This window comes from Hoplias malabaricus, chromosome 13, assembly GCF_029633855.1.
Source record: "Hoplias malabaricus isolate fHopMal1 chromosome 13, fHopMal1.hap1, whole genome shotgun sequence".
Classification (NCBI taxonomy): Eukaryota; Metazoa; Chordata; class Actinopteri; order Characiformes; family Erythrinidae; genus Hoplias; species Hoplias malabaricus.
Genome location: NC_089812.1, coordinates 23,608,520 through 23,618,774, shown reverse-complemented (window position 1 = coordinate 23,618,774; position 10,255 = coordinate 23,608,520). Strand labels below are relative to the sequence as shown.

General features: G+C 45.5%; 1 protein-coding gene across 1 annotated transcript; it reads right to left on the bottom strand.

Annotated features, from left to right (window-relative positions):
* Positions 1-6,300: 6,300 nt before the first annotated feature.
* LOC136665381 (uncharacterized) lies at positions 6,301-9,300 on the bottom strand. The gene is made up of 2 exons (XM_066642991.1): positions 9,190-9,300; positions 6,301-6,922 (listed from the first exon to the last, which is right to left on the bottom strand). The coding sequence occupies exon 2, from the start codon at positions 6,906-6,908 to the stop codon at positions 6,381-6,383; it is 528 nt and encodes a 175-aa protein (XP_066499088.1). The 5' UTR covers positions 6,909-6,922; positions 9,190-9,300; the 3' UTR covers positions 6,301-6,380.
* Between the last annotated feature and the right edge of the window lie 955 nt (positions 9,301-10,255).

The following is a 10,255-nucleotide window of genomic DNA, read 5'->3' as shown; positions in this document are numbered from 1 at the left end:
CTGGAAGAATTCTTTGGGAGTTGACCCTCTTCAATATTCGCCCAGCTGCTCTCATCACCCTGACAACAGCAAAGCATTTTTCTGTTTTAATTTTCTTGCGATTTTCTGGTTTCTAACCAGAAATAATGGGTTGTCTTGTCACTCTTTCACTTTTTTTTTTTGTTTTTAATCGCTGACAGAAAATGTAAAACATTTTTTTCATTGTCTCCAAATGATTCTTTTTATTTAGTTCTTGTCTAGTTTTCATTGTGAAAAAGTGGGTTTTTTTTTTTATAGTTTTGTTTTTTTTATAGTTTTGTTAAAGCGCACACAAACACAGTGTATAGGGTTCTGCTGTTAGTTGGAGAACATTGGGTTCTCCCCACTCTTGTTGCGTTAACAAGAGTGAAAGGGGAACAAGTATGCAGAGCAACATATGGGGACTACAGTCTGTAATGGTAGAAGCCACACAGTGCAATGATGTGGTCAGTGGCCAGCCACACGGACAGAGTGTAGAATATTAGAGTGCGGTCTGTTTAATGAGTCAGGTGTTGTACACTGAGCTGTAAAAATGGATGCAGGAAACAGGAATAATATCCCAGACTTTAGTCACTCTCATCCCTCCATCTAAAACATTCCTGTCATTTATTTTAATTTAATTCCAGGATGAATATGTGCTCAGTTTGTTTGATGTGTTTCTTTAACCACTTTTCATCAAGTCCAACAGAGCACAGGGTTGAGCCCGCGTATATTGAAGCAAATCTGTCTCATCAGACTTTGAAATATTACCACCTTTGAATTTGTAGCACTGAATTTTTTTGCACTGAAATTATGCATCTGAATTTTGTTGCTTTTGAATTTAAGTCTTCAGATTTCCAGCTCTGAATATTTTGCTTCGCAATTATGCATCTGAGTATAAATGCTCTTGAATTGAACTCGTGATTTTTCAAGAACACGTTTTCACTGTTATTATTCAAGGTTAATAAATTCAGATAAAAGGATTCAAAGGATGAGCAATCGATTCATTAGGATTTTCTCTTTCACCTTAAATGCTGCACTAGTTGCATTCTGTCGCCGCTAGATGGTGAAATATGAACACAACAAACACATTACAAAACATTTCCACAGTAAAATTTCTTCATCTTCAGGATGTCAACAGTCTGTTATTGTCATGCCCTCGTCATGTCTGTTTTTTCGGCCATGTGCTGAGAGCGAGCACATGGCTATGTTTGTTGTTGTTTCCTGTCTCCGCCTTTGTTCCGCCTCCTTGTCCGTCACCCTCGTTATCTGTTTCAGGTGTGTCTCGTCTGTTCGTATATTTAAGTCCCCTTCCCTCACTTCCTGTTGTCGTTCATTTGTATTGTTTTCATACTCGTTCTCATTCGTTCTTCCCTGTTTCGGTCCCTGTTACCTCTGTTACGTTCTCAAGTCTGTTTGTCTCCGCTGTTTGTCTGTCATTGTTTTTCACGTCTTCGTTTCGTTTTTAAGTCTAGTTTGTCTCTGCTGTTCCTCGTTAGGGTTTCCTCAGTCGTTATTTGTTTTTCAGTTATCGTGTTTCCTTTCTTTAAGTCTGTTTTGTATTGTTCTGTTTTGTTTAATTAAAGGTTCTGTGTTTTAGCGCGTGCGTCCGCCTCAGTCAGTCCGCACCCCGTGATTCGTGACAGAATGAACGACCACAAGGACGCAGCTAACACGGACATTCTCCCAGAGAAGAACATAAAAATGGCAGAGGATATACTGGCTGTAAGGGTGGGTGATCAACCTGCCATTTTATAATCCTTTCTGGGAGTTCCAGCAGAATATGAAGGAGGTCCCAACTGGAAAGGTTTTATATTCCAATGCACGAACCATTTTGAATATTTAACCTGTCCTCCTCCTCCTGCTTTAGTCCAACTCATGTTCATATGAACTCATGTTCATAAAATCTCTCCTGTGAGGAGAGGTGTTACAGTGGGCAGAGACCGTAATTAAGGAGAGATCTCATGATATCAATGTACATGACAACAATGAGACATTTTTTGAACTCCTTACTGAGATTCGGGAGGTGAGGCTAACAGGGGCGCATCTCCAGGGGAACCACGGTTGAAAGAGTCCCTCAAGAGTGCGCCCAACAGTCCCCCTAAACCCTAAAAAACTCCAACGCGAGCCCGGCGAGCAGCACAAACCCCTGCCTCTGTGGACGTATTCGCTCCTGTCTCCGTGAAGGTGGCACCAGGCGCTCCTGTCTCCGTGAAAGCGGCACCAGCCGCTCCTGTCTCCATGAACGCGGCGAACCCAGCCGCACCTGTCTCCATGAACGCGGCGCCCGCCGCACCTGTCCCCGTGAAGGCGGCTAACCCAGCTGCTCCTGTCCCAGCGAAGGCGGCTCCCACAGCCGGTCCTGTCCCAGCGAAGGTGGCTTCCATGGCCGCTCGTGCTCCTGAGAAGGCAGCTTCCTCAGCCGCTCCTGTCTCTGTGAACGCGGCGCCCGCCGCTCCTGTCTCCGTGAACGTGGAGAACCCAGCCGCACCTGTCTCCCTGAACGCGGCGCCCGACGCTCCTGTCTCCGTGAAAGCGGCACCAGCCGCTCCTGTCTCCATGAACGCGGCTTCCACCGCCGCTCCTGTCCCCGTGAAGGCGGCTCCCACAGCCGGTCCTGTCCCAGCAAAGGCGGCTTCCGCGGCCGCTCCTGTCTCCGTGAAGGCGGCACCAGCCGCTCCTGTCTCCGTGAAGGTGGCACCAGCCGCTTCAGTCACCGTGAACTTCCACTTCCGCTTCTTCCACCGCCGCTCCTGTCTCCGTGAAGGCGGCACCAGCCGCTCCTGTCTCCGTGAAGGCGGCACCAGCCGCTCCTGTCTCCGTGAAGGCGGCACCAGCCGCTCCTGTCTCCGTGAAGGCGGCACCAGCCGCTCCTGTCTCCGTGAAGGCGGCACCAGCCGCTCCTGTCTCCGTGAAGGCGGCACCAGCCGCTCCTGTCTCCGTGAAAGCGGCACCAGCCGCTCCTGTCTCCGTGAACGCAGCTTCCACCGCCGCTCCTGTCTCCGTGAACGCGGCGAACCCAGCCGCACCTGTCCCCGTGAAGGTGGCTCCCACAGCCGGTCCTGTCCCAGCGAAGGCGGGTTCCACGGCCGCTCGTGCTCCTGAGAAGGCGGCTTCCTCAGCCGCTCCGTGAACGCGGCGCCCGCCGCTCCTGTCTCCGTGAACGTGGCGCCCGCTGCTCCTGTCTCCGTGAAAGCGATGCCTCCCATGGCCGCACCTGTCCCAGCTAAGTCGGCTTCCACGGCCGCACCTGTCCCAGCAAAGGCGGCTTCCACGGCCGCTCTTGTCTCCAAGAAGTCGTCCACCCCGGCCGCTTGTGCTCCTGAGAAGGCGGCTTCCTCAGCCGCTCCTGTCTCCGTGAACGGGGCGGCCGCCGTTCCTATCTCCGTGAACACAGCGCCAGCCGCTCCTGTCATCGTTAACGCGGCTTCCTCAGCCGTTCCTGTTCAAGTGAAGGCGGCTTCCTCAGCCGCTCCTGTCACCATGAATGCGGCACCCGCCGCTCCTGTCTCCGTGAACGCGGCTTCCACAGCCGCTCCAGTCACCCTGAAGGCGGCGCCCACCGCACATGCTCCAGCGACGGCGCCGTCCTCAGCCGCTTCTGTCCCAGCGAAGGAAGCTTCCAAGGCTGCCCCTGTGACTGTGGCTACGGCCGCTTCTGCCCCTGTGACTGTGGCTACGGCCGCTTCTGCCCCTGTGACTGTGGCTACGGCCGTTTCTGCCCCTGTGACTGTGGCTACGGCCGTTTCTGCCCCTGTGACTGTGGCTACGGCCATTTCTGCCCCTGTGACTGTGGCTACGGCCGTTTCTGCCCCTGTGACTGTGGCTACGGCCGTTTCTGCCCCTGTCACTGTGGCTACGGCCGTTTCTGCCCCTGTGACTGTGGCTACGGCCACTTTTGCCCCCGTGACTGTAGCTTCGGCCGCTCCTGGTCATGTCGGTAGGTTGGCCCCTAGGACTTCGGCCCGATCCCTAGAGCTGTGCCCAGGCTGGCTTCTTGGACAGCCCCACAGACTTTGGCCAGTCCTGGGCACCGCCATTTTGTCTTGGTTCCCCTGTCTGTCCCTGTCCTGGTTCCTGTCCCTGTCATCGTCCCTGTACCTGTGTCTACGTTTGTCTCTGTCCCAGTCCCTGTCACTGTGTTTTTTTCTGTCCCCGTAAACGTCCTGGTCCCTGTTCCCCTGCCAAGTCTTGTCCAATCCCCTGTTAGTCCGGTCCAGTCCCCGTTTCAACCCTCTGTCTTGTCTCCTGTCCATTCCCAGCACCCAGTCCTGCCTCATGTCCAGTCCCCGTATCTCTCCAGTGTTCAGTCACCTGTCTTGTCTCCATTCCAGTCCCCTGTCCTGTCACCTGCCCATGTCCAGTCTTCTGTCCCCAAACCTGTTCAGTCCCCTGTCTTGTCACAGTTCCTGTCCAATGTGCAACCCCAGTCTCCAGTCAAGTCTCATGTGTCCACTCCTGTCCTGTCCAGTCCGTTTCAGTCACTTGTTCAGTCTCTTGTTGCCCCCCTTTGTCAGTCTCCTGTCATGTCCCATGTCCCGTCTCATATATCCGGTCCTGTCGTGTGTCTGTTCCTGTCTTGTCTTGAGTCTTGTCTTCCGTGGTTTTGTTTTCCGTGCCCTCTCCTGTGCCAGCTCCTGGGAGGTTTAGGAGTACGCGCCCTGGGAGTTGCGCGTTTAGGGTTGGGCATCTGTCATGCCCTCGTCATGTCTGTTTTTTCGGCCATGTGCTGAGAGCGAGCACATGGCTATGTTTGTTGTTGTTTCCTGTCTCCGCCTTTGTTCCGCCTCCTTATTCGTCACCCTCGTTATCTGTTTCAGGTGTGTCTTGTCTGTTCGTGTATTTAAGTCCCCTTCCCTCACTTCCTGTTGTCGTTCATTTGTATTGTTCTCATTCATTCTTCCCTGTTTCGGTCCCTGTTACCTCTGTTACGTTCTCAAGTCTGTCTGTCCTTGGTGTCTCGGAAGTGTACTCTGAATTTTTTGAAACTCGTATTTTGGCATCTGAATTTCATCTACCGAATTTGAGCAACTTCGAAATAATATATTTTGAGAGATGTGATTGAGAAAATATCAATCAAAATATCGTTTGAATTTTCTTAGCTTGAATTTTTTTATCTGAATTTATTAACCTTGAAACATTTAATTGGTCAGTCTGCACCTCACTAGTCCTTGTTTACGTCAGGCAAAGCTCATGTACCTACCCTCATCTCGAGCAGCTATGCCAAAACGTAAATGTAAGTTCTCGGATGAATTAAAAAAGAAATTCCCATGTTTTGTGTAGCAAATAAAGGTGTAAAGGACCTAAAAGCACACGTAGGTTCAGCTGAGCATACAACAGCAGCGAGGGGCAAGAGCCCCCCAAACCCCCACTGAATAAAAACGGAGAAGGAAGAGAAGAGAGCGAAAGTGATTATGTTCCTAAAAAGTAAATAAAGGCTCATTCTCAGCAGTGGCTGAGACCATTTATTCCTAACAGGGCTGTTTATACATGAAAAGGAAAGTGCTGTGCTGTTTGATCCTTGTGGTATTTTGACCAAACCAGTCACAGTTTTATTAAGACCCCAGGAAGACCACTCTGGGAGTAATGTGTAATCACAGGTGAAGTTTGTGGGGGGGTTTATAATATTAATTGTCCTTAACTGAGGTAAAATATCAGCCGGAATTCTCTTTTTTGCTAAGAATATTGCAATATTGCTCTTAAAAATTTTAGCAAAACAATTCATCTGTAAATATTGTATTTCTGAAAAAAAATTTTAGATATTATTTATTTTAGATATTTAGATATTATCTCTTTATTTTTGATGTATTCCACCTGTTGCTCTGCATAACCTGCACTTCAATGGTCAGGACCCAATGCTGCAGTGACACTGACGTGGTGATGGTGGTGGGGTGTGTGTGTGTGTGAATTTTCAGTGCAATCAAATAATCCCACAGTGTACTGTAGTAAGTAGTGTACAACTGATGTACCCTAGCTGAGATTGGATACCCATAATACACTGCGTGTCATACAAATCATGCAGTAGAAAAGCCCCATAATACTGCATTTCATAGTGAGTAATGTGGGGAATAGTGAGTAGGGAGTCTTGAGTTATAGACGAACACTATGATCTCTCTAAGATTTGCAGCCGTACTTAGTTTATTCCCGTTTATTCTCGCCTCTAGGAACTGAATAAAATCCCTTATTGTAAGATAGTTATCGAGACAGATGTAGCAGGTATCGACATAACATTATAAAAACCACAAAGCGAGAAAGACATTTGAATGCATTTATTTATTAGAACAAGACGAGCACTTGTGGGAACTCTGTTCTTTCTTTTTTTGATGTAAACCTACACCTCCCTGTCCAACAGAGTTCAGCCAAGCCTCCAACTCTCCTCTCCTTTAAGCCTCGTCTCTCAGCCTTTTCAGGTGTCTACAGAAGGAAAGAGCAACTCCCTTCTTCTGTTTCTCTTTCCTGAGCTCATTCCTGAGCTCCTCTACTTCTTTCCTCTGCCCCTCCACCACCTTCCTCGCATCCTGCAGCTCTTCTTCCATCTGGTGTACCTTCCTCTCCATCTTCTCTCGCTCCACCCTCATGGCTTCATTGAGGCTCTTCGCTGTCTTGAGCATCTGAGCCAAGGATTCTCTGTGTTTGACCCAGAATTTCTCAAGAACGGACTTCTCCCTCTCCACTTCGGCTCGCTTCTGCCTCTCCGTCTCCAGATCCAGCTCCAGCATGACCCTCTCTTTCTGCCTTGCTTCCTGCAGGTCCTTTATCTGATTTTCCCATCCCCCCTTCTCCTTCTTCCACTCTGCCTCAAGGCGTGCTCGGGCCTCTCTCTCTCTCTGCAGTTCTCTGAGCAGAGTCTTTCTGGACTTCACTGGTCTCGACAACTGGAGACAACCGAATACCATCTGCATCAGCTTCATCCTGTGGCCTGAAACTCCAAACACAACTAGTGTCAGAACACCAGGACATTGCCCTTTATCCCCTACAGTGACATCACAGAGAGTAACATCACACCTGGCAGATGCCATGGGAACAATGTTAATTTTGGCAGTTGATCTTGATTTAGTTTTCGTCCTAGTCTTTTGATTAAAATGTGTAGTAGTTTTAGTCTAGTTTTATTCAATAAAAACTACAAATATTTTAGTCTAATATTAAATAAAAAAATATATATAACATAGCCTAATTTTAGTCATGTGGTTTTAAATGTCAGAGTCACACGGACAGAGTGTAGAATATTAGAGTGTGGTCTGTTTAGAGTCAGGTGTTGTACACTGAGCTGTAAAAATGGATGCAGGAAACAGGAATAATATCCCAGACTTTAGTCACTCTCATCCCTCCATCTAAAACATTCCTGTCATTTATTTTAATTCCAGGATTCCATCTCAGTTCACTGCTCAGGTTGAGCCCGCGTATATTGAAGCAAATCTGTCTCATCAGACTTTGAAATATTACCACCTTTGAATTTGTAGCACTGAATTTTTTTTGCACTGAAATTATGCATCTGAATTTTGTTGCTTTTGAATTTAAGTCTTCAGATTTCCAGCTCTGAATATTTTGCTTCGCAATTATGCATCTGAGTATAAATGCTCTTGAATTGAACTCGTGATTTTTCAAGAACACGTTTTCATTGTTATTATTCAAGGTTAATAAATTCAGATAAAAGGATTCAAAGGATGAGCAATCGATTCATTAGGATTTTCTCTTTCACCTTAAATGCTGCACTAGTTGCATTCTGTCGCCGCTAGATGGTGAAATATGAACACAACAAACACATTACAAAACATTTCCACAGTAAAATTTCTTCATCTTCAGGATGTCAACAGTCTGTTATATTGTGTCTTTAGTGAGCCTTTCAGATTTTTGAGACACTTTAAAAATAAAGAGATAATATCCGCGGAAGGAAACTAAACGTGTTGTTATTCCACAGTATGGAAGTTGTGTTCGTATTTCGTCATCTAGCGGCGACAGAATGCAACAAGTGCAGCATTTAAGGTGAAAGAGAAAATCCTAATGAATCGTTTGCTCATCATTGGTGTCCCGGAAGTGAACTCTGAATTTTTTGTAACTCGTATTTTGGCATCTGAATTTCGTCTACAGAATTTGAGCAACTTAAAAAACTTGAAATATATTGTTTGAATTTTTTTTTAGCTTTAATTTTTTAATCTAAAATGTATTAACCTTGAATACCAGTGAAAACATGTTCTTGAAAAATCACGAGTTCTATTCAAGAGCAATTATATTCAGATGCATAATTTCAGTGCAAAAAAATTCAGTGCTACAGATTCAAAGGTGGTAATATTTCAAAGTCTGATGAGACAGATTTGCTTCCATATTTTTCTTTCAGGAAGGCTGGCTCTTCACTGAAGAACAGTGTTGTTTCTGAGTTTCTATTGATGGAAACAGCACTCTCTAAATCTCATAAATTTTTTCACCTGGCTTAATTTTTTTTTTAACAATTTGCATATTTTACGAGGACAGATGTGCGTGTCCTTGGTTTGCCAGGACACAGATCTTGCGATGGATGCACTGGCTCCCTCAGAGGGGTCGCCTACTAAGGCTGTATTTTTTGAGCAAAGCCCTGGGAAGAAGAGGAACAGCGGAGGAATTCTGCTGCGTTACAACAAGGCCTATGACTACAAGAAGCTCCAAAAAGCTTTGCACTATCCCAACTCATCTCTGGGAATAAAGTAAGGTCACATGGATCATGTCACAGCTCAGAGGTTGGCCGAGTGTATTTCTGGGATAAACTATAGTTCCCTTTTAGAATTTAGGGTAGTTATCATAGAGGAATCTCCCTCCTTCCTCATATGTCACCGTAGTCCATTTTATTATATAAATGTGTCATCAATATTCAATATTACATTCAATAAACCTGTTGTGTTGATAAAACCAATCCATGATTACTAATGTGTAATATGCATATTTATTTGTATGGAACCCTCACTTTCTGGTCAGATTCAATTTCAGGGCCAAGAACCCTTCAGCAGATCAATCATAGTTAAGTAATTAATAATTAATTATAACTCTACAATTCCCTCTACACTAAAATCTGACTCGGATTTTAGTGTAAAAAAATGTGTTTTTTCAAAAAGCGTCTGGTTTAACCGCAGTTTAAATACTCAAACTTCTAGCTATATAGTGATAGCATTTTTACCCATGTGTCTGGAGAGGAGCGTCAACACAAATCAAATGACTACTTACTGACACAGCGAGCATTAGGACAGAAACGGTTCTGAATCTGAATACAACCCCAACCTCATATTAATCCGCTCAGAACTCATTAAATAAGCCTGATTTTGGTGGAGATTGTGAAAAATACTCATCAGTCTTTAAAGCGGTATGTAGCTCAGCTGACTCTGGGCCCATTAGCGCATTAGCATTCCTAGCTTTATCCTACTCACATTTCACAACAATACACTGTGTTTAACCCTCCTGAACACAGCACAGGAACATTAAACCTTTCCTGTTTCTTATAATTCAGTATCACAGAAAAAATTTGTCAAAATTGACCAGTTTGGGGGAAGAATAGTTTTTTGCTAAACTGAACCTACAGTAGCACACAGTTAGTGTTAAGTCACAGACATGATACTAATTTATTTTATTTATTTAATCATGTTATTACCAAGACAGAACACTCTGCGACCAACATGGGGCACTGGATTATGTGCTCTAGGGTGGTACATGGCCTATTTCTGGGACACTGAACCTGAAGGGCCACTAAAATGAATTCCATAACCGATGTGCATTTTCACCCACAGCAATTACACCCACTAATAATCACCATGCTGTACTCAATTTATTCACATTATCAATATCCTATATTTTAATAAAGTAGGGTTATATGCACTTAAAACCTCCTTGTTTGGTGTATGTTCATATTAATGTGTGAATCTCGAGTCCACCATCCTGCAGACTGTGAAACAAGACCACCCAGTCAGAAAACATGGGATAAAATGAGCCGTTCTGATTCTTCTCCACCAAGTGCAGACTTAATTGTTGCCCCAATCATAGCTCTGGACCAGCGTTTATTTGAGAGAGCAAAAGACAAGGTTAAACTCAGCAGAAAACACAATAAGCGCAGTGAAACCACAAAAGGAAGAGATCTGAAGGAATATGGCTAAAAAAAAAAACAGCTTCTGCTCATCACTGCTGTGCGCTCAGTGTTGGGGTGAACAGAGAGGCTGATCATCACTTAAAAAACAAAAATGCGCTGAAGACCGGCGTTCTGAACCGGGCTGTTAAGACAGACAGAGAGAGAGAGAGACAG

What these genes read in the sequence shown, in the direction of transcription:
- LOC136665381 (XM_066642991.1), bottom strand. Translation starts at nt 6,908, where the DNA reads ATGAAGCTGATGCAGATGGTATTCGGTTGTCTCCAGTTGTCGAGACCA.